The sequence below is a fragment of the Loxodonta africana genome, chromosome 27, assembly GCF_030014295.1.
Source record: "Loxodonta africana isolate mLoxAfr1 chromosome 27, mLoxAfr1.hap2, whole genome shotgun sequence".
Classification (NCBI taxonomy): domain Eukaryota; kingdom Metazoa; phylum Chordata; class Mammalia; order Proboscidea; family Elephantidae; genus Loxodonta; species Loxodonta africana.
Genome location: NC_087368.1, coordinates 31,224,190 through 31,247,837, shown reverse-complemented (window position 1 = coordinate 31,247,837; position 23,648 = coordinate 31,224,190). Strand labels below are relative to the sequence as shown.

The 23,648-nt window shown below is 42.6% G+C and overlaps 1 protein-coding gene across 1 annotated transcript in view; it reads left to right on the top strand.

The window, feature by feature from the left end:
• Window positions 1-23,648, top strand: part of OSBPL10 (oxysterol binding protein like 10) — a 207,875-nt gene that overhangs the window by 1,483 nt on the left and 182,744 nt on the right. The window contains exon 2 of the mRNA XM_023554884.2: window positions 3,018-3,097. Within this exon, the coding sequence (XP_023410652.2) occupies window positions 3,018-3,097 (80 nt within the window). The remainder of the gene's footprint in view (window positions 1-3,017; window positions 3,098-23,648) is intronic.

Genomic DNA, 23,648 nt, shown 5'->3' with positions numbered 1-23,648 from the left:
CAAAAAAAAAGGTCTGTATTATCTCTCTCCAATAACGGGGGAGCTGACCATGACAGGCAGTCTCTGCAGAGCCAGACTGAAGGCCTAGATTCCTCATCTCTTGGTCTAATTCTCAACGTTCTAGCCGCAAACTTTATATACAATAGCACAAACCCATAAAAAAGAGATGGAACCAACTAATTTTTTTTTAAATCTATATACAAGTCATATTTTAGAATCTATAAAAACAATCCAAAAATCTATGAAATAAAAATGCACACGGTTGGAGAAAGTTTTTTGGGTTTTGGGAAAACGTGCTAAGATTCCTGCTGTCTTGGTTAGATTCATGCAGTGCACTTTCCCACCATTGATGTTTATGTAGCGCTGGGCTTTGCCTTGCTGCTTACTGCTTAATAAATCATCAGATCAGAAACAACAGCAGGTGAAAAACTAAATGACACTTTTTTTTTTTTTTTTTACCCCTGCCTGTGGTTTATAAAATGACATAAAACCCATTACCCATTGCTGTCGAGTCGATTCTAACTCATAGCGACCTTATAAGACAGTAGAACTGCTCCATATGGTTTCCAAGGAGTGCCTGGTGTATTCGAACTGCTGACGTTTTGGGTAGCAGCTATAGCTCTTAACCACTACACCACCAGGGTTTTCATAAAATGACATAAAACCCACCAAAACCCACTCCATTCAAAAGAAAAAGCCAACTAATAAGACAATCGAGGCATCTCATTTTGCCTTTGAGTTGTTATTCTCTGGATGATTAAACCCCAGGTTTTTGTTTTTTTAAGGATAATTTTAATAGCAACTACTTTGCAACCATGGTGGCGCAGTGGTTAAGAGCTCGGCTGCTAACCAGAAGGTTGGTAGTTCAAATCCACCAGCTGCCCCTTGGAAACCCTATGGGGCAGCTGTACTCTGTCTGTTAGTGTCTCTATAAGTTGGAATCGACTCCATGGCAACAGGTTATTAAAATTTTATTATCTGTGTGAAATAATCACAAGAGCTGAATTTGGCTTAAACTTCATCAACTACAAAAAAAAAAAAAAACGCAGGATACGTTGGTATGTATTTAGAACAAGTCCTCAGGCCATCCGACAAGGAGCTGGGCGTTAAATTTTTTCATTTCCCGTCTTACCTACGTGTCCCCAGATTCCTTCAGTGTGATGCCTTCGAGGAGAGTTCCCTTGTGATGTCATGAGAAACACAGCTTTGGTGAACATGTCTGGGTCCAGACTTCTGGATAGTACTGCTGCAAATTGGCAATTCTTTAAGTTTCCTAAGGAAACAAAGGCCCTGGTTCCTGCAGAACCCTTTGTCTGTCTTTGGAAGTTGGGTTCACCTGGTCTTATTCTATATTTACCAATTTTGTGCCCCAGGCCTCCTGATGGACCAGCCATTCTGGTTTTGGAAGGACCGTCTTCACGCCCTAAATGGGACTGAGCTGAAGAATATTCCTATTTTTAGTGCTAGATCTCTTCACCCGAGGAGCCCTAGTGGCGCAGTGGTTAAGTATTTGGCTGCCAACCGAAAGGTCAGCAGTTCAGATCTACTTGTCGCTCCTCGGACACTATATGGGGACAGTTCTCTGTCCTATAGGGCTGCCGTGAGTGGGAATCAACGTGATGGCAGCGGGGTTTTTGGTTTTTTCTTCACCTGAAGGTTCAAGCTGAAGTTGGGTTTTATTTACTAATAACATTTAGACCCATTTTTGTCAACAGTTAGGATTTCCAGGGGTCATTCTGTATGTGGGCTTTTTTTTTTTTTGCATAGTCAACATTTATGCAGTTAATAGTTAAATTGGTGCTTTAGATTTTGTTAGAATGTGCTGCGTGCATGTGATTATTTTAAGAGAATAATTTTAATAACTACTGTTTGAGTGATGGAACACAGATGGAAGAATATGACTGTGTAATTGACTTGATCTTCAGTGTCTCCGTGGGGGAAATTTGAGGATCTCTGAGGCAGCGTTTGGCACCTTAATTCTGTCCAATCACGATATGAATCCTTGAGAACACATATTAAAATGGTAATTCAACCCAGTGCTTATTTGGTAAATGATACTAAACTCCACGGTACAAGCCTGGTAGATAACAAAAGGCCGTGAAAAACTGTGCTTTGTTACTGATATTAAACACCTAAGGTGGAGGCGTTTAAAAATAATCATGTTTTCCCTTCGCAGCTGCCTATTTAACAGTAGAAACGAGTTTTTCAGAGGAGGTTAAAAAAAAAAAAAGGCAAAATTGCTTTATAACAGACATTTTAGAATACATTTTTCCCCCTGTGTTTAAGAACCTTTATTAGTCTCAATCGGGACGTAGTCTGGCTGAGCGAAGAAACCATACACAAAAGTGTACATTCTGTATCAGTGGTCAGTAAACCCTTTTCTATAAAGGGATGGATAGGAAGTAGTTTAGGCCATGGAGCCACGTAGGATCTGTTGCCTATTCTTCGTTGTTTTGCTTCCTAAATTTTATTTATCTTGTTGTTCTTGAGAATATACACAGCAAAACATAGAGCAATTCGACAGTTTTCTACACCTACGTTTTAGAGACACTGATGACATACTTCAGGCTGCACAACCATCCTCACCCTCCTTTTCTGAGTTGTTCCTCCCCCATGAACATAAACTCACTGCCCCCTGAGGTTCTGCCTAATCTTTTGAGTTGCCGTTGTCAGTTTGATCCCAAAAAGTTCTTAAAAAGAGCGAAATGCTCAAGGCAGGCTTTTTTTTTTTTTTAACTAGTTAAGCTAAATTACTGTTTGGTTGTAAGATCATTTTGGGGGATGTTTTCAGAATACATTTTTTAGCGTGGTTCAAGAGAGAATTTTCTGTTGAGATTTAGTGTGATTTGTTTTTTGGTGTAAGTACAGGCTGGCTGAGTATATCAGCATCTGCATTTGCTTTGCCTTTACCCCTGGCTCCCCCTGGCTCCCCGGGCCCCTCATCCGCTCAGGTGGGCGTAGAAATAGATCGTGCGTGTTTTGGAACAACTCTGCAAGCATCGCTTTCTCTGTTTTAGCTGCCGACGCAAAAGAGAAGCAGTTTTGGGTGACTCAGCTCCGAGCTTGTGCCAAGTACCACATGGAAACGCATTCTAAGGTAAGTAGCAACAGGGCAGCCGGGAGGTTCTTGAATAACACGGATGGCTACCGTTCCAGCCACAGTGCTTGGTTTCTTTGGGGAAAATGGTTTTTCATGTTACCTTCTAAATTATCCCCGCAGTGGAATTCATACTTGTCCTGCTGTGTTTAAATTTAAAGCCAGGAAGAGTGGTTGGATTCTCTTGTAGGTAGAACACAGAGGCAAGCAGAGAGTCTACAGACACAGATTCTAGAAAGACACGTAGGTTGCTTTCCATGCTGTCCATGGAGGCAGCTGTTAAGTGGTCTGTTGAGAAGTCGCAGTAGATGATTACATTCTGGAGGCAGGACTGACAGTTCACGACGACTAGCTGTTGTCACTGATCCTTAAATACGATCGAGACCCCAAATTGATGATGGACTCTGCAGGGATCTCTCCTGAATTTTAAGCATGTAAAAACGTTCTCGGGTAACTTGGCTTCTAAAAAAAAAAAAAAAATTGGCTTCTAAGCACGACTTATTTTCTCCTCCGGATTTGGTATGACATCTCGCATTAGATGTGTGGGAATTACGAGGTAGGCGCTGTCGTGGATTCTCGTGGATGGTTTCCTATCATGAAAACAAATCATTGCAGAATAATTTGAACCAGGCCAATAAATACTGGTTACGATTAAGGTTTAAAAGGCTATGCCATTGATATCCTTAGCTCAGATCTAGTTACTGTATCCAGTTGCTGTCTTTTTCTGCATTCTGGCATCTGGTAGAAAGACTCTTCACTTGCTAAAGATTGCATATATTATGCCTGTCTGCTTTCTCGCTCAGGGCTGTGTGAAGTGTCTTGCATAGTTAGACCTCTGTTACATCTTTGAATACAACTCGAACTGGTTTCTTACAGTGAAGTTGGTTTTATTGTTTGTTTTTGATATAGAGCTGACCCCTTTCTGAGACTTGCTCAGGACCGCTCTTGACTTGCGCTAAAGCTGAATCTTGGGGGAACCGTAGATACGGCTCTACTTCTAAAGCTTTTTTCCTTCTGGTCTCCTTTATTTTCCAGGATTTAATAGTTCTTCTGGACTTTCCATCAGTATTGTATACACAACTAGGCAGGACAGGTTTCTTCCTCTTTTATATGTATCTTTTTGCTTTATTTTTATAAAACACAACAAAAGAGGATAAAATGAAAAGGACCTGTCCCGTCCTATTGCACTTGTGCTCATTAGAGGTAATCACAGTCATGGTTTCTTCTCTGGCCTCCTGGGGATGTTTAGGGATGTGTCAGAAAGTTTAGTGTGTGTACGCCTATGTATCTATCTCTGCCTATACCTACATCTGTATTTGTACAAATGGGGTCATTGATAAGTACACTGTTGTGCTTTTTGGTACTTTTTTCTCTGTTAATAAATTTTGGCAATCTTTCCCTATGAGATAGCATGGCTCTACTGCAGATACATGGGTCTGCCGCAGTCTTTGTAGGATGGCCAGATGGTGTTCGGAGGGATGGGTGTCAGTGCTTTATTTAACAGTCCTCTCTGATGGACAGGGAGGGTGCTTCCTTTTTTTGTTGGTGCGCTGTTGGTTTGTTTAATGCTGTAAGAAGCACCTCCATATGTACATCTTTTTGCACCTCTAGGCGTTTATCTATAGGATGGATTTATGCCAGTGGAATTGCTGTGTCATAGGATATACGTCTTCTAAATTTTCATGTTGTTACGTGCCGTTGAGTTGGTGCCTACGCATGGCAACCTTATGTTATTATAGAACGAAACCTCGCCTCGTTCTGCACCATCTCAGACTCGTGGGTATGTTTAAGCCCAAAGCCCATTTTCATAGACATTGCTAAATTGTCCTCAAGAATTGCCCTTTTTTGTAATCCCACCAATACTGTGTGTGAGGCTGTTTCCTCTCTCGCTAAATGTGGGTAGTATTAACATTTACGGTTTGAGAGTTTCACAGGTAACAAATGGATACCTTGTTACTTTCATCTCTGAAATCATGACTGGGGCTGGGTATGTCCCTAGGTGTTTATGTGGCCACTTCTATTTGTTTTATGTGAACTGCTATTTATATCCTTATGTGTTCCATTGAGGTCATGTTTTTCCTGATTTGTAGTAGCTCTATTTTTTTTTTTTTTGGTTCTATGTATGTGAAGGCCATTTGTCCTTTGCCTGGCATCTCTACGGTAGATGTTTTCTGGTAGGTCGCTTGTAGTTTGAGTCTGTATAGATTTCTTGCTATGTAGAATATTTAAAGTTTTGTAGTCACATTTATGAATATTTCCATTTTTGACTTTCATTTTATGTTATGTTTAGAAAGGACTTCTCTGCTCCAAAATTATGAAAATCTTCTTCAGCGTTTTCCTCCCATGATTTTATAGTTTAATTTATTATGTTTAAATAATTGATTCAGCTAGAATTTTATTTTGGGAGTAGGAAGTGAGGTAGGGGAACCAGCTCTAAGTGCTTTGGTATTTTGATGACTCACTAGAGAGAAAGCAAGAGAAAAGCTCCTAATGAGTATTTCTGAGGGATTTGATTTTCTGATACAATCTCTATTTAGTTTCGGGAATACCAATAAAATTATTAAATTTATTAGGGCCAAATAATTAATGGTTTAGAAGTTCAGGCCTATAGGATTCCTTATCTGAGAACTGGAGGTGAGATTGCTACCACCTCTAATTTTATAAAAATAAAAATGAACTATCTTTATCTTGGTAACATAGCTACAGTGATAAGAAATAATAATTTAAAAAATGTGTGAACAGACCTTGTTATTCAGCAGATACACTGTGAAGCCAAAGGCTGCTTGGGCTGAGGTTAGTAGTGAGAATGAAGTTAGACTTAATGTGAGTATAAACTTGATATCAATTTAGCTATAGGATTACTGCTCAGTTTGTACCATAGTCATTAGGAATACATGCTAAGCTGAGGCCTTCTCGTATTACTGTGTATTCCTCATTCTCCCTTAGCCAGCTAGATCCCTCGCCAGTACATTATAGAGAATATTCTCCCTACAGTGGCTTGAGATTTCACTTTTTATAACCTTTTTATTTAAAATCAAGTGCTCCCTGGAACAAATACTAGGCAGATGAGATGGTGCTATCATTCAGTCTCACTTTAGTGAGAATTACAGGATAACCAGGCTCAAAGAGAGAACTCTGGAGCTGAAAAGGGCTTTAAAGATAACCAGTGCAGTGGTTTCTAAACCCAGACCCGCCTCTTGTCAGTCCCTGGTGAGGCTCCCCGAGTTCAGAAGTGAATGAGGAAAACAAGGAAGGAGTAGTTCCTGAAGATACCTTTATTCAGCGTAAAGGACTGTTCTTTGTTCAGAACTTAAAGTTGCTTTGCTTTTGGAAGATTAAAATATTCCTTCCTTTTCATTGTAGAAGATGGTAGGGTATTTATTGCCTTAAAAAAAAAAAAAAAGTCAGGTTTAATGAGGTCTGTTTTACACCCAGTAAACAAATGACATATCGCTTAAAATTTTTAAAAGCAAAGACGTCACTTTGACTAAGGTGCTCCTGACCCAAGCCATAGTCTTTTCCATCACCTCATACACATGGGAAAGCTGGATAATGAAAAAGGAAGAGTGAAGAATGGGTGCATTCAAACTGTGGTGGTGGTGAAGAATACTGAATATACCATGAACTTTCAGAAGAACAAGTAAATCAGTGTTAGAAGAAGTACAACCAGAGTGCTCCTTAGAAGTTAGGATGGTGTGACTTCGGCTTGCTCGTTTTGGATATGTCATCCAGAAAGACCAATCGTTACAAAAGGACCTCATGTTTGGTAGAGGGCTGTCAAAAGCAAGGGAAACTTGATGGGTTGATGCAATGAGATAGACTGAGACAATAGCCAGCACAGTGGACTCAAACATACCCGTGATCCTGGAGATGGCCTCGGACCCGGAGCCATTTCATTCTGCTATACATACGGTCACCATGAGTCAGAGCCGACTTGATGGCAGCTAACAAAAACAGACAGTGAGGAGATGGGATGAAGTGGTTTAAAATCTCGATGGAGCTCAGAATTCCTTGCTGCCTCACCTGGCTTCTTCCTGGCCAGTAGCACCCACCCACCAGCACCAGTGTGAACAGAGTCTTACACTGTGAATTCACTGCTGACAGCTTATGAAAGACTTTTGTTCCGTAATGGAAGTATCACTGTTTTTTTTTTTAATTATGAAAGTGTCTTAGTCCGGGTTCTCTAGAGGACCAAAATCAACAGAGTATTATTAATCGGTTGTGAATTATGTCCCCCAAAACCATGTGTTGTAAATCCTAACCTCTATGCCCGTGGTTATAAGCCCATTTGGGAATGGCTTGTCTTTGTTATGTTAATGAGGTAGAATTAGCGTAGGGTGTGGCTGGAGTCTCACCAGATATAAAAGGAGCAAATGAAGCAAGCAGAGATGGGAAAGAGTGATCCCAAACCACATGAACATGGCCCAGAAGCAGAAACTCGAGAGACAATGACCTTCCTCCACAGCTGACAGAGAGAGCCTTCCCATAGAGCTGGGAGGCTTGAATTCAGACTTTTAGCCTCCTAAACTGTGAGAAAATTTCTGTTTGTTAAAGCCACCCATTTGTGATATTTGTTAAATAAAGCAGCACTTAGAAAATTAAAACCCATATAAATACCATGTTTTTATGCAAATGACACACACCTGCCTTTGTTTGCCAACTGTGCCCTCCCCACATGAGGTATTTTTGAAAGCATGCTATGCTAATTTTTTAATAGCAACATGTAAAAAAAAACTGGCATAGCAGCACTTATGAAAATACCTCACGGGCGGAGGGCGTGTTGGTAAATGTAGAAGGCACATTTTTTTTGTGTGAAAATATGGTGTATATTTTTTATGTAGAGAGAAATTTACTTCAAAGAAATGGCTCATGCAGTTGGGGCTGGCAAGCCCCAGATCTGTGGGTCAGATGACAGGCTAAAGACTTCTACTGGCTCACCTGTGGTTGCAGGGGCTGAGAGGCTCAAAATCTGCAGACCAGGCATCAGGCTGGAGGCTGCTTCTGGCTCACAGCATTGCAGGGGTTCGTGAATCCAAAATCTGCAGGTCAGATGGTAGGCCAGAGACTTTTGCAGGCTCAGTTCCAAGAGCCAGAGGACAGGTGATAAGAGTGCAGAATCTAGAAAAAGAGTGAGCTTTACCAGAGCATCCATTTATATACCGGAGGCTGGACGTACCCCAAGGAAACTCCCCGTTCAACTGATTGGCTGCTCACATCAGATCACAAAATGGAAGGTGGTTACATAGTGTCTGCCAAACCACTGAGACTCATAGCCTAGAGGAGTTGACACAAAGCCTTAACCACCACTGAAAGTTAATCACAGTGTAGAACATTCAGGAGATAGGGTAATATTTTTGTTTTCTTCCTCATAATTTCCTAAATCCCACCTCTAGACATAATCTCTGAAGATACCGTGAAGATACCATTTGGGGATACATTCTTCCAGCCTTTTTTTCTGTGTATGTCTTTCACCTTCCATCCATCTCCCCTCCACCCATCCCCCCAAATCTATCTACCTTCCACCTGTCCCCCCTCTATCCATCCCCCCAAGTCTATCTATCTATCCCATCCATCACCCAACACCATTTAGTCTACATCCTTCCAGTCATTTTTCCGTGTGGGTAAATACAAAGAGATCACATGACATCATCTGGAGGTCCATTCTTCCAGTCTTTTTTCTGTGCAATTGTATGCATAGAAATCACATGCATTTGTTTTTGCAAGCACCTTACACCTCTGTGAGCATGGGCTATAAATGCAGGATTTGGCCACAGACCCATTCTTTGGGTCTGGGTTGTTTCACTTTTAAAAGGACCGTATGAGGGTCTGGTTGGGGACCTGTTCCTTAGACTATTTCTCTGGTCTCCCCTAGGCTTTATCTTCCAGTCAACTACTTGCCCTTTCCTCTCTGCCAGTTCACATCTCTTATTCCTTGTCCTGTTCTTTAGATCCAGATGGGAAGTTGAGGGAATAAAGGGATGTCCTTACTGTTATTTCACCCATCTAACAACACAGAAAGTCCAGCATATTTCTTTCACCTATGGGGGAGACCAAGTAAGGCCATGTAGATACTTGAGGCATTTGAAGTAGTTTACAATGTGGAAATACTCATTTTAACACCTGTTCATTTTTGATGTGGTCAGTGCAGGCAGCCCCCCTTCTGTGGATGCCTTCCTTGAGCCCTCATCCTTCCTTGGAGCTCACAGAGCCCAAGCCTGACCCCATCCTTGAACTTAACTATGTTGGGCTGTAATGAGCTGATTCCCTGTCTGACTCCTACACTTGACCTGTGTTCCCCGAGAACAAAGACTGGCTACAACAGTCACTTAGGAAGACGAGTTACTGAGGAATCTTTGTCTGCCTAAGGGGTCTGAAGATACTGTGGTTTGATCGGAGCCCTCGTGGCGCAGGGGTTAAGAGCTTGTCTACTGACCAAAAAGGTCAGCAGTTAAAGTCCACCATCTGCTCCTTAGAAACCCTATGGGGCAGTTCCACTCTGCCCCGTAAGGGAGGGCGGCAACTTTTTTTTTTTTTTTTTTGGTGGTTTGATAAGATTGGTATGGGGCTAGGGCTTGTTGTCCTTGCTAGGTATTTCTAAATTAAAATGCAAATTTTCAGATAAAGTCTTATGCTAATTTTGTCACGGAGGAATGTGATTGTCTAATACAGAATTTTAAATTCATTGTAAGTCTTAAGAGGTCTTGAATGAACAGAAAGCTACTGAGTTTTTGGGACTGTATATATAAATATTCATGTCAGAAGCTTCCCAAATCACAAGTTTTTTTTTTTTTTTTCCTTTTCCATCCTGTAGAATGAGAGCTGCATATTAATTCGTGTGAGGCTGTGTGGTATTTAAGCACTGTCTCTTCCGTGGGGGCTGTTGAGACAGCCCCCAGAGTTGGTGGGGCAGCTCTTTTCTTCCCTTAATACCTGAGAGGAAGGTAATGCCCATTAAGGACCTACCTGTGCTTACATAACCTCCCAGTGCCAGCTGACACTGCTGATCTAGTCTCTAACTCTCACCTCCTTCTCTTGCCACTAACACCTAATAACCCCCGCAGAGACGTTGAGGGGTCACTCAGCACAACGGGGCCTTAGTAGGTGAAAAAGGAGGCTGGAGAGTGATGGGGTGGACAGGCAAACTGGGTGATGCTGGTTGGTTCATGTCTGGTCTGACCTGGGAGAGCATGCTCTTTGTTCTTGTGTGCAGTTCAGTCAATTTCGACTCGTGGCAACCTCATGTGACAGAGTAGAACTGCCCTGTTGGGTTTTCTAGGCTGTAATTTTTACAGGAGCAGATTGCCAGGTCTTTCTCTTGCAAAGCCACTGGGTGAGTTTGAACTGCCAACCTTTCAGTTAGCAGCCGAGGGCTTAACCGTTGCGTTGCCAGGGCGTGCTCTATGGGTAGCTTTTGTCTCAAAGGCCGTGTGTGTGGCCACCTGGCCACCGTTCCCACCAGCCTAGTTCTGTGCACAGGAGTGGGTGGGGTGGAGAAGCCCAGCTGGTGGCCCCACTCCTTGGTAGCCTAGATACACAAAGTGTGCAGATACCCCTGTTTGGAGGCATTCAGGAACTTTATCTGGAGACTCTTGGGGGATGTGTAGACTACTTCGGGGAATTACAAGGTTTGTGTGTGTAGAAGGAGGAGGGGGGGGTTTCTGACAGTATGTTAAATCCACAGCAGGATGAGAAGATTTGAAGTTACTGTTTAATTATTCCTCTTAGCAAATCTAGTGTTTTCATGGCAAAAAGACTAGAAACTGTCCTGATTTTCTGCTGCACTTGGGGCCTGTGAACTAGAAGGGCTTTGGAGAGGTGCTCTGACATCTTCGATAGGTTGCTTGTCCTCAGCACAGCCAGAGTCACCAGCCTGCTGGGACTAACCTGATGACATATTAAAATCTAAAACTGTGTGGTTATAAGGGACCTTAGACATCATCCCGTCAACCCCCCCCACACCTCATTCCACCACTTGCACAAAAATGTACAAAATGTATGTTAATCATGAAGAAATGAGTTTATTCTAATGAAAATGATACCCAATTGTATTCCCCCAGAGAGAGTACATGCAGCACTGTTGGTAACTCCTTGGCTGAGTTCTAAGAATTTTGGTGGTAGCCTGACCAAAAAAAAAAAACAAAACATTGCTGTCCATTCAATTCTAACTTGTAGCCACCCTATAGAACAGGGTGGAACTGCACTATAGGGTTTCCAGGGAGTGACTGGTAGATTCGAACCGCCAACCTTTTGGTTAAAAGCCTGAACTCCTAACCAGTGCACCATCAGGGCTCCTTAAAAAAAAAAAGTCTGTTGCTATTAAGTCAATTTTGACTCATAGCCACCCTATAGGACAGAGTAGAACTGCCCCTAGGTGTCCAAGGAGCAGCTGGGGGATTGGAACTGCTGACTTTTTAGTTAACAGGTATAGCTCTTAACCACTCTGCCTCCAGGGAATCAACCATTGAGGAGTAGCATTCAAGCAAAATGTATCTTGGTTATTTTTTTTAAAGAGAGAAAAAGAACAATCCTAAGGATCACATTTTTGGGAAAAGGAGACAATAATAAATGGCATCTTTTAACGCATTTCTAGGTGGCTGATACTATGTTAAGCAAGTGTTTTTTAGATTATTTTGCGTATTTCTCATGACAGCTACGAGACAGGTGCTACCGTTACGTTTTACAGGTGAGAGAAGTTAATGTGCTGAAGGTCACATGGCAAGTGGTTCACACTTTTTTAATTGAGATATAATTTATATACTGTAAAATTTACCCTTTTAAAGTGTTCAGTTCTGTGGTTTTTAGTATGTTCACAAAGTTGTACAACCATCACTATTAATTCCAGATGATTTTTATCACCTCAAAAAGTCCCGTATCCATTAGGAATTACTCCCCATTCCTGCCCCCTCCTCAGCCCCTGGTAACCACAAATCCTCTGGACATTTCATATAATGGAGTCATATAATCTGTGACCTTTTGTGTCTGGCTTTTTTCACTTAGTATAATCTTTTCAAGATTGATCCATGTTGTAGCATGAAATTAGTATTTTACTGTTTTAAGCTTGGATATTCTATTGTATGGATAGACCACATTTTCTTCCTTCATTCTTCTGTTGATGAACATTTGGGTTGTTTCCACCTATTGGTTATTATGAATAGTGCTGCTATGAACATTTGTGGACAAGTTTTTGTGTGGACATTTCTGTTGGGTACATACCTAAGAGTGGAATTGCTAGGTCAACTGGTAACTCTCTGTTTAACTATTTAAGGAACTACCTGGCTGATTCCAAAGTGGCTGCACCATTTCACATTCCAAGCAACAATGTATGAGGGTTCCAGTTTCTCCATATCCTCATCAACACTTGTTTCTGTCTGTTTGATTCTAGCATCCTAGTAGGTACGAAGTGGCATCTCATTGTAGTTTTGGTTTGCATTTCCCTAATGACTAATGATGTTGATTATCTTTTCATGTGTTTATTGGCCATTTGTATATCTTCTTTGGAGAAATGTCTTACTCAAATCCTTTGTACATTTTGTAATTGGGTTATTTGTTTTCATTGTTGTATGAGTTTTAAAAAAATATATTCTAGGTACTAGACCCTTATCAGATACATGATTTGCAGATATTTTCTCCTATTCTGTATGAGTTGTCTTTTTACTTTGCCCATCTTTTAAAAAAAATTTTTTATTGTGAGTATATAAATAACAAAAAATTTACATTCCCATCTTTTTTGACATAAGCACATTTTTAAAAGGGTGTCTGGTACAGTGGACAAAGCAGAGAATTAGAGCCCAAGGACCTGGTTTCTGACTGTGCCTGGGCTACTCATGAGCCACTGACTAGCTGTGACCTCCAACAGTTTAATCTTTCTGAGTCTCAGTTTCCATTTCTGTAAATTGGGCAGAGTAATGGCATCAGCCCTACAGGGTGGTTGTTAGGATTAAGTGACAAAAAGCACATCACAAATATCAGCTCTTTGTAATCAGGTCGACCCAGCTCTGCTGGGCCACTCGGTTGTTGAGCCGGGCCACTGGGTTGTTGAGCCGGGCCACTGGGTTGTTGAGCCGGGCCACTGGGTTGTTGAGCCGGGCCACTGGGTTGTTGAGCCGGGCCACTGGGTTGTTGAGCCGGGCCACTGGGTTGTTGAGCCGGGCCACTCGGTTGTTGAGCCGGGCCACTCGGTTGTTGAGCCGGGCCACTCGGTTGTTGACCTGGGCGCCACCTGGACGTGGCTCACTCAGAAGGAGCAGCTGAGAAACTCTCCTAAAGCTTGATTGTAATGACTCTCCCCCAAAACATTTTAATGGATTGCTCAAATGCTCGTATTCCTCATGTATTAGAAAACTCTAGTATAATCCAGAGTAAACCACTTTGTCTTGTTCATATTGTGTGGTCTGGCAGTGTGTGGCTCTGGTCTCATTTTCTGTTAGACTACGAGATTAAAGGCAAGCAGTATAGGCTGAGGAATGGGATAGTACTGAGTTTAAAATCAGCCCTGCCAACTAGTGCAACCCTGATTAAGTTATCCTCTGACCCTGTGTCTCCGTCTGTGGAGTGGGGGCAGTAATTGTTGTTACTGGGATTGAATCATGGGTTGTGGTGAGGATAAAATAAAGATCACGTTCGTGGAGGTCCGAGGATGTGTGAGCCGGGCACTTAGTTTCCCTGAGAGGTGCTGGGCTGATGGAGTGACCCCAATAATGACCTCATGAAGTGATCACTCTGGAAAAGAGACAGTACTGGTCTGTGCAAGACAGGAAATGCAGAGTTTGTGAAATGGAATACTTCTGGTGAACCACTGAGTCTCTCAAATAGTCAGGACATATTGTTACCTACTTATACAACCAGCCTTATTAAAATTAATGAAAGGCTGAAAAAAGGTGTACTATTTTGGAATCAACCAAAATCTATGAAAAACAGAGTCTCCTCCCTCCCTCTTCCTCTTAAGTGCGTGCGTACATCCCTACAACCACCCCACCCCCACCAGGGCTGGGAACAGTGTTTGCCTTGGGGAGGAAAAATTTGGCAGTGATTCAATTAATTACATACATTAAAAAAATATATTTGCTAAAATAGTTAAAATTTAAACTCATAAAAAAAAAATTTTCTTTTTTTAAAGCTAAGCAGAGATTGGTTTTGTTCAGTGTGTGCTTTTCTCAGGCCACTGTCAAGTCGGCCCTTTTATCCTGCGGGGGAAGCTCGCCACCAGGCAGTCACAGGTGAACGTGCTTCTCATTATATTCTTCACTCAACAGTCTTTAACACCAAATGACCTTGAAGATATTCAATAATTCCAAATTCCTGCCTGTTCAGAGTAGGCCTTTATTCTCATTAGACAGGATCGATTTTACTTGATACGGTTTGAAGTGTTTTAAAGTTTAATGCTCTTTCGGGGACGTGCTACTTTGTTCCCATTTATCTGAACCAAATAGTGATTAATGATGAATTTAGAGTGGCCTCTTCCATCAGCTGGGCTCCTCTGTCATTGGGATGATTGGTTCATTAGCATAAGAATTAGCTCCTGTCCTTGGGTGGTGCAGCCAGCTAAGTGGTTTACTACTACTAACTGGAAGGTTGGTGGTTCAAAGCCACCAGAGATGCCTCAGAAGAAAGAGCTGGACATCTGCTTCTAGAAAATCAGCCGTTGGAAATCCCGTGGAGCTCAGGTCTAGTATGAAACACATGGGTCACCGTGAGTCAGGATTGACTCGAGGCCAGTGATTTTTTTTTGCTTCCATCCTAAATTCTACAAGCAGAGTTTCCTCGAACACCAGATGACAGAGAGAACGAATGCCACTGGAGATTGAAGGGGGTTCATGCTGCCCACCTGAAAATATTTTTAGAAGTCCCATGTATCTTTTAAAAAATTCAACTTGTGTATCCTACTGTATAATATAATAGTAGTGTTTTATTTTCTTTCCCTAAATTGTTGGGTAAAAAGCAAGATGTGCTGCATCCCCCATTGAGAGCCTGACATATAAGGTGCCCCAGGTTGAGAAGCAGAGCAATATGGGAGTGATGTGTTTTCCTAAGTAGCAAGTCTTTGGGTGGATAGAATATGATGTTTTATGCTTGATAAACTGTCAGTAAGTAATGTTGGACAAGCCCATCAGAGGACTGACTCTTCCCTTTCTGTTTTCAGCTATTGGGCAATTTTACTTTCATGTTATATGAAGCTCAGTGCCATTTTTCTTCTGGAAGTTTTCATAGGTAATTACTTTTTGGGTATTTAAGTGTAAAACAGCGCCTTCCTAACCACACCATCAAATTAACTAAATAAAACACAATTTAAGAACAGCTTTTATTAAAACGATAAAGTTGGGAGATTTATTATCGTCTTTATAAAGTGCAGTGATTTTGCTAACTTTCTCAAGCATAGTCTTAAAATTAGACTGACTGCCTTACCCAACGGGAAAGTAATAGTGGTATCCAGGAAGGCTGAGGTCCCGGAGATCTTCACACATTCTTTTAGGAAAAAACAAGACAGTGCAATTTTGATTGAGTTGAATTAATTCATTGTACCACTTATCTGTACTTAAGTAAAGCTTTGTTTCAGTGTAAATAATTCAGTTCTTGTTTTCAGTCCAGAGTATTGGTGGGTGACTTTATGTAGATAGCTCCTGTCCTTAAGGTGGGATGGACAACCCCTGGAGCCCTGGTGCACAGAGATTAAGAACTTGGCTGCTAACCAAGACGTTGGCAGTTTGAATCCACCAGCCACTCCTTGGAAACTCTATGGGGTAGTTCTACTCTGTCCTTTAGGGTCTCTTTGAGTCAAAAACCAACCAGACAGCAACAAGTTTGATTTTGGCTTGGACAACCCTTAGTCTGATAGCCCATTCTTTGTGCTAACTTTCACATTTATCTCTCTTTTTTTTTTAAAACAACTTTATGAAGTATAATTAACATAACATGAAATTCACCCATTTTAAGTATAAAATTCAGTGATTTCTAAGGAGTTGTGATGATTGCACCACAATTCAGTTTTAAGAACGTTTATTTCCATCACCCCAATAAGATTCCCTTTGCCCATTTGGTTATTCCCCTTTCTTGATCCCAGGCTCAGGCAACCATTAACCTATTCTATGTCTCAATTGATGTGCCTTTTCTGGGCATGACATATAAATGCAATCATAGTATACGTGAGCTTTTGTGTGGCATCTTTTACTTGGCGTGATGTTTACAAGGTTCACCCATGTGATAGGATGCATCAATGCCTCATTACTTTTTGTTGCTGAATTGTATTCCACTGTACAGATATGCCGCATTTCATTTGTTAATGGGCATTTGGGTTGTTTCCACTTTTTAGTGATTATGAAGAACACTGTTGCGAACCTTCATGTACAAGTCTTTGTGTAGACGCTTCTTTCATTGCTCATAGATGGCCATCTGGGAGAGGAATTGCAGTAGCTTGTGGTAAATTTATAGCCTTTTTGTTTGTGGTGCATCTCACATTCTGCTTTTGCAGTACAGTTGTTAGTTCTCTTGCCTTACTTTCTTCACCAGTCCTAAAATGCCTGAGGGCAGGAACCAACCCTCATTCATGTCTGTCTCCCCCATAATGCCTTTCTTACAGTATGGTAAATGAGCTATACGTTCTGCCCAATTGCTCTGATGCAGGAAGGAAGCTGGTATTACTCACAGCTGGGCTCTGAAGTGTGAGGTTGTGGCGTATCAAGGACAGACAAGAAGCTGAGGATCAGCAAGCTGAGTATAGGGAACTATGATCAATTGCGTTACTGCTGCCAGTTCTTCTTCCCCGTATCCACGCTCTCTGCTGTGTGACTTTCCAGACCCTTCCACTGAAGGCGCACCCTGTATCCCTGCCTCTTTGATGTTGGGCATGGCCATGTGACTTTTTCAGGCCTATGAGGTGTAGCAGAAGTGACAGCATATCAGTTCTGAGCCCAAGCCTTAAATGGCATGCTGTGTTTTCATTTGCTCCTGCAGGAGCTTCTGCTGTCGCCATGAGAAGAGTGTGCCCTAGGTGGCTTTTGGTCTAAAGATGGTGAGAGAGACACCTGGAGCAGACCTGGACTCAGTCTGCGGCTTGAAGCCTGACCAGCCTATAGATACCAGAATGAGAATAAATGATGGTTCTTTTAAGCTGCTGAGTTTGGGGTGTTATGTATGCAGCATTATGGTGGCAATAATTGATACAGAAGTAAAATAAACATTGTCCTAGTCAGATATAAAGCAATGATAATACAGACTTGGGATCCTGACTATGGGCCTGGTTGGCATAGGGGATGAAGCTAGAAATATGCAAATAGGGCTGGAGGAAGACACATTGGGATAATAAGGGTCTGTCAGTAGAAAAGACTGAGAAAGATGTGGATGACCAATGAGGATAATAATTTATATAAATATTATAAAATACACAATTATTATGCCAGTAGCTGTCCTTCATTATCAAATTAGTAGGCGTAGTGGTAAGTACTTTAACAGACATTGTTTCATTTAATCCTTACAATATTCCAAGTTATTTATAACCCTCCAGGGCTTCATTGACCTCCCAATGAGGTCAATGAAGCCCTGGAGGGTTATAAATAACTACCTTAGGTCACATACCTGGTAAGGGGCTGAATGTTGAATCCAGGTCTCTAATACTCCACAGCACATGGACTGGGCTTCCTCCCCATGTATGTGATCCCTGATGCATGAATAGCACAGGCAAGATGAACACACAGACTCCTTGTCTCTAGTACTTTAGAAAATAATATGGTGGTACTTCCCAAAATGTGGGAGAAGTAAATCGATAATTCTAAGTGCAGGAAAGGAAGAAAGATTTTGGTAAGTAGTAGATTGGTGACATCAAGGACATCATACATGAATAAAGCAAAAGGTCATTTAAAAGGTAGAAAAAAAAGGAAAGACCAAAATGGATGTGAAAAGAGATTCTGAAACTTGCTCTTGAACATAGAGCAGCTAAAGCTAGTAGAAGAAATGATGTGAAGTTAAAAGGGTTGAACAGAAGATTTCAAAGGGCAGCTCGAGAAGACAAGGTAAAGTATTAAAATGAAATGTGTGAAGAATTGGAGTTAGAAAGCCAAAAGGGAAGAACACGCTCGATATTTCTCAAGCTGAAAGAACCGAAGAGAAAATTCAAGCCTCAAGTTGCAGTATTGAAGGATTCTACGGGTAAAATATTGAACAACGCAGGAAGCATCAAAAGAAGATGGAAGGAATACAGAGTCACTGTGACAGAAAGAATTGGTCAACATTCAACCATTTCAGGGAGGTAGCATATGATCAAAACCGACAGTATTGAAGAAAGAAGGCCAGGCTACACTGAAAGCATTGGCAAAAAACAAGGCTTCAGGAATTGACAAAATACCAATTGAAATGTTTAACAAACCGATGCAACGCTGGAAACACTTTTCTATGCCAAGAAATTTGGAAGACAACTTCCTGGCCCACCAACTGGAAGAGATCTGTATTTGTACCCACTCCAAATGCAGAAGTTATCCAGCAATATCATTATCACACGCAAGTAAAATTCTGCTGAAGATCATTCAAAAGCGGTTGCATCAGTACATTAACAGGGAACTGCCAGAAATTCAAGCTGGGTTCACAAAGAAGACATGGAACGAGGGTATCAGTGCTGATGTCAGATGGATCTTGGCTGAAAGCAAAGAATACCAGAAAGATGCTTGCCTGTGTCTTATTGACTATGCAAAGGCATTTGACTGTGAATCATAAATTATGGCTAACATTGGGAAGAATGGGAATTCTAGAACACTTAATTGTGCTCGTGTGGAACTTGAATGTACATCAACAGGCACTTGTTCAAACAGAGTAGGGACACTGCATGGTTTAAAATCCAGGAAACGTATGCATCAAGGTTGTATCCTTTCACCATACTTATTCAGTCTCTTTGCTAAGCAAATAATCTGAGAAGCTGGCCTGTGTGAAGGATGTGGCATGAGAATTGGAGGAAGACTCGTTAACCTGCAATATGTAGATGACACAGCCTTGCTGCTGAAAGTGAAGAGGACTTGAAGCACTTACTCATGAAGATCAAAGAGTACAACCTTCAGTATGGATTACACCTCAACATAAAACAAAAATCCTCACAACTGGACCAATAAGGAACATCATGATAAGCGGAGAAAAGATTGAAGTTGTCAAGGATTTCATTTTACTTGGATCCACAATCAACGCCCGCGGAAGCAGCAGTCAGGAAATCAAACGATATACTGCATTGGGCAAATCTGCTGCAGAAGACCTCTCTAAAGTGTTAAAAAACAAAGATGTCACTTTGAGGACTTAGGAGTGCCTGACCCAAGCCGTGGTGTTTTCAGTCGCCTCATATGCATGCAAAAGCTGGACAATGAGTAAGGAAGACCAAGAAAGAATTGGTGTCTTTGAATTATGGTATTGGTGAAGAATATTGAATATACCGTGGACTGCCAGAAGAACGAACACGTCTGCCTTGGAACAAGTACAGACAAAGTACTCCTTAGAAGCGGCAATGGCGAAACTTCATTTCACGTACTTTGGACATGTTATCAGGAGGGACCAGTCCTTGGAGAAGTACATCATACATAGTAAAGTCGAGGGTCAATGAAAGAGAGGAAGACACTCGATGAGATGGATTGACAGTGTCCTCAACGATGGGCTCAAGCATGGGAATGATTGTCAGGATGGCGTATGTCTTAGGCTGGGGTTCTCCAGAGAAGCAAAACCAGTAAAGCGTATAAATACATATATAGAGAGAGAGATACCTGTTGCTGTTGACTCAATTCCGACTCATAACCCCTATATATAGAGAGATTTATATCAAGGAAACAGCTCATGTAATTGTAGAGGCTGGAACGTCCCAAGTCCGTGGATCAGGATAGAGGCTTTCCCTGATTCATGTAGCCACGGGACTGGCAAACCCAAGATCAGCTGGTCAGAGAACAGGGCTCTTGTTCACAGGCTGTGAAGGTTGACAAATGCCAATCAAGATAGGCAGGTAAGACTGCAAGGCTTCTCCTAATTCACATAGCTGCAGGGGCTGGCAAACCCAAGATCAGGAGGTTGGAGAGCAGGACTCTTGCTCACAGACTGTGAAGATTGACGAATCCCAAGATCAGCAGGTAAGCTGCTTGCTCAAGTCCCAAGAACAGGAGGTCAGATGAACAAGAGGCAGCTGCAGGATCCAGAGCAAGCCAAAAGCCTTGGTAAGGCGAGCAGGAAGTAAGTAAGTGGAGGAGGGTGGAGAGATGAAAGCTGAGGGGGTGGTCAGCTGCCACAGCCCTCACCCCTCACCTCACCATTACCACTCAGCAGGTTCCATCATGGGGGTAATCACATAACCAAATTTAAACAGGGAAGTGATCACAACGGTATAGAGCTGCCAAAACACTGAGAATCATGGCCCAGCCAAGTTGGCACAAAATCTTAACCATCACAGAGCAGGACCGAGCAGTGTTTCATTTGTTGTACATAGGGTCACTGTGCGTGGGAATTGGCTCAACACCTAACAACGGCAGTAGATCCTTACCATGTTAAGCAGGAAAACGGAAGATGTCTGGGAGGTTAATTGTACATTTTTGGGTTAATATCAGTAGGAAGGAGCCCTGATGATGCAGTGGTTAAGAGCTCAGTAGCTAACCAAAAGGTCAGCAGTTCGAATCCACCAGCCACTCCTTGGAAACCTTATAGGGCAATTCTACTCTGTCCTATAGGATCACTATGAGTCAAAATCGACTCGACGGCAACAGGGTTTTTTTGTTTTGTTTTGGTTATCAGTAGAAAGAGTTCTGGGCTGGATAAATTTTCCCATCTAGTTATCTAATGCTTCTGTAACAGAAACACAAGTGGATGGCTTTAACAAAGGGAAGTTTATTTTCTCACAGTAGAGTAGGCTAAAAGTCCAAATTCAGGGTGTCAGCTCCAGGGGATGGCTTTCTTTCTGTTGGCTCTGGAGGAAGATCTTTCTCGTCAGTCTTCCCCTGGACTAGGAGTTCTCTATGCAGAAACCCCGGGTCTAAAGGACACACTGTGCCCCCAGGGCTTCTTTCTTGGTGGCATGAGGTCCCCATGTCTCTCTGCTTGCTTCTTTTATGCCTCAAGAGATTGCCTCAAGACAGAATCCAACCTTGTAGATTGAGCCCTGCCTCACTAACACAACTTCCGTCCGTCCATCTTCCCTCATTAACATCACAGAGGCAGGATTCACAACGTATAGGAAAATCCTGCAATACCAGGAATCATGGCCCAGCCAAATTGATACACACATTTTTTGGGGACATAACTCAATCCATGACACCATCCATCCATCCATCCAAGCTGTGTTCCTGAGGTGGCCGTCTAACCCCGATTTGCAGGTTTTTGGTTCTTCCAGGCACCGACATTCCCAATTTCTCTTGCATGTACTACAAATTTTGTGATACAATTTCTCTACTCCAAACTTCACCCCCATCATCTTTGGCTCTTAGCTGCTTTTCTAGCCTTCACGGGCTCATTGATACCTACTCTTAATAGCCTAGGGAGGTTATCAAGAACTACATTTGGGGTTGGGAGACAAGAAACATTTTAAATGGATCCCTGAGTTCCATTAGTAGGTTGGCACTGCCTTCAAGATCTTTCTTCCCTGCTCTGAACCCTCCTTTGGCCAAGTCAGCAACTGGAAAAGGTTGCTGTTGCTTGATACATGTATTTAGGATACTTTTCATTCATCTTCTTGGCTGCTTATCTTAACGGCATCTTTCCATCCCCCGTAAGCCTTGCGACTTGGCAGATCTATATACCTCTTTGGAGTACAAGCTCTTTTCCCTGTTCATTGGCCAGTAGGCATTTAAAACCTGTCTTACTGTGTGTAGGCTGCTGTGATTGGGGCTCTTTCCTTTAGTCCTCACAGCATCGAAGCTTTCAATTTTCAGATTCTCATCGTGTGCTGATAATAAAAAAAAGGATAAAACCTTTTGTCTTAATGGAGGCAGCTGGTTCTAATGCCCCATAAATGTGTTCTTCATTGATAATAATTATAAAAGGTACATTGCAGTGTATGAGGTCCTTCCACGTGTCTCATCTTATACCAGGGTTTCTCGGCCTTATGGACTACTGACATTATGGGCTGGATATGTCTTTGTTGTAGGGGGCTGTCCTGTGCATTATAGGATGTTTAGTAGCATCTCTGGCCTGCACCTCTCCACCTCCCCCACCCCCCTGGCACCTTTTGGTTGCAACAACCAGAAAAGTTCTCTAGGCTTTGCCAAATGCTCACTGGGGGCCAAAAATCACACCCAGTTGAGAACCACTGCCTCATATTATTCTCACAACAGTCTTATTAGGTAGATATTATCTCCATTCTGCAGATGAGGAAACTGAGGCACAGAGAGACTAGATGGCCGTTTGGCTCTGGAGTAACAGAGGTGAGCCTTGAAGCCATGGGCCCTTCATCTGAGGCCCCTCTCTAGCCCACATCTTCTAGAACAGTGCTTCAGTGGATAAGAGAAGAGCTAGGCCAGTAAGGCTGTTTGCAGACGAGGCTTTGCTCTTGGGAAAGGCCCTATTCCCTTTGCCAGATGCGAGACAGCCGATCCATCACAACTCACGATGTCTGGACATCTCCTCCAGCGAGGAACACAGACGCCAACTGAGACATTTAGCAGCGAAGCAAGAAAGCTCTCTTGGTCCTGCTGCAGCTGGCCAGCAGGCTCTGTGCTCTGGGGATCCCCAGGCCCAGCTACAGGATGGAGAGAGCCCCAAACTCTGCAGCCCGGGATTCTGCACAAATCTGAGAAGCACTGGGTGGCGTCTCTCAGCATGTGTTGCCGCTAAGGAGGCAAATTACGTATTTTCTCAAGCTTTATTTTCCCCCATGCTCTGTGCCGTACTACCAAAGTGGAGAGGAGACCAGGGAGAATGTATGTTTGAGGCTGCAGCTTGACAGCCCTTGTGAGCTAGAGCTGTGGCCGGGCAGGACTGGCGGGCTTGGCCGGGGACGTCTGGGCCTCCTTATGGGCTGCACCCACTCGGCTGCAGTGAGGACCAACAGCAGCACCTCCTGCCTCATCCCGCTGTGGGCGGATGTGGAGACGGGTTCTTGCCACTTCCCTCACCCTTGGTCATCTAAGGTAAATGGGAACGGGTGTTTGGGGGTTGCGGCCGGAGGGGGGCGGTTATTCTGTAGCTCTTCTTCACCGCTTTTTGGCTGTGGAATAAGCACTTCTCTCTTGGGACAGCCTAGACGTAGGCTGCGAGGGCAAAGGGGACTTCTGCAAATCGTGAAGCCGCAAATGTTCTTTCCCCAGTGAGATACATGGTACCGACAGCTAAGCTGTGGGTGTCGCCTCACAATGTGATTGGTGAAGTACAAAACCCAATATTCCTAAGGAGTTGGCTGATGCTTGAAATAACAAGAAGCAACCCCTGTACCTTTTGACTCGTGACGTCTTTCTGCATCTTTAGATACCCACCTCAGAGAACTGCTTTTATTCGATGACTTTGGATGCTGACTTGAATTGCCGTGTTGTTACTGCTTTCCTCATTACCTCATGCGCCGAAGTAACCTGCAGACACCACATTGGTGGGTGTAATATAAGACTGAAAGTCAAGAAGC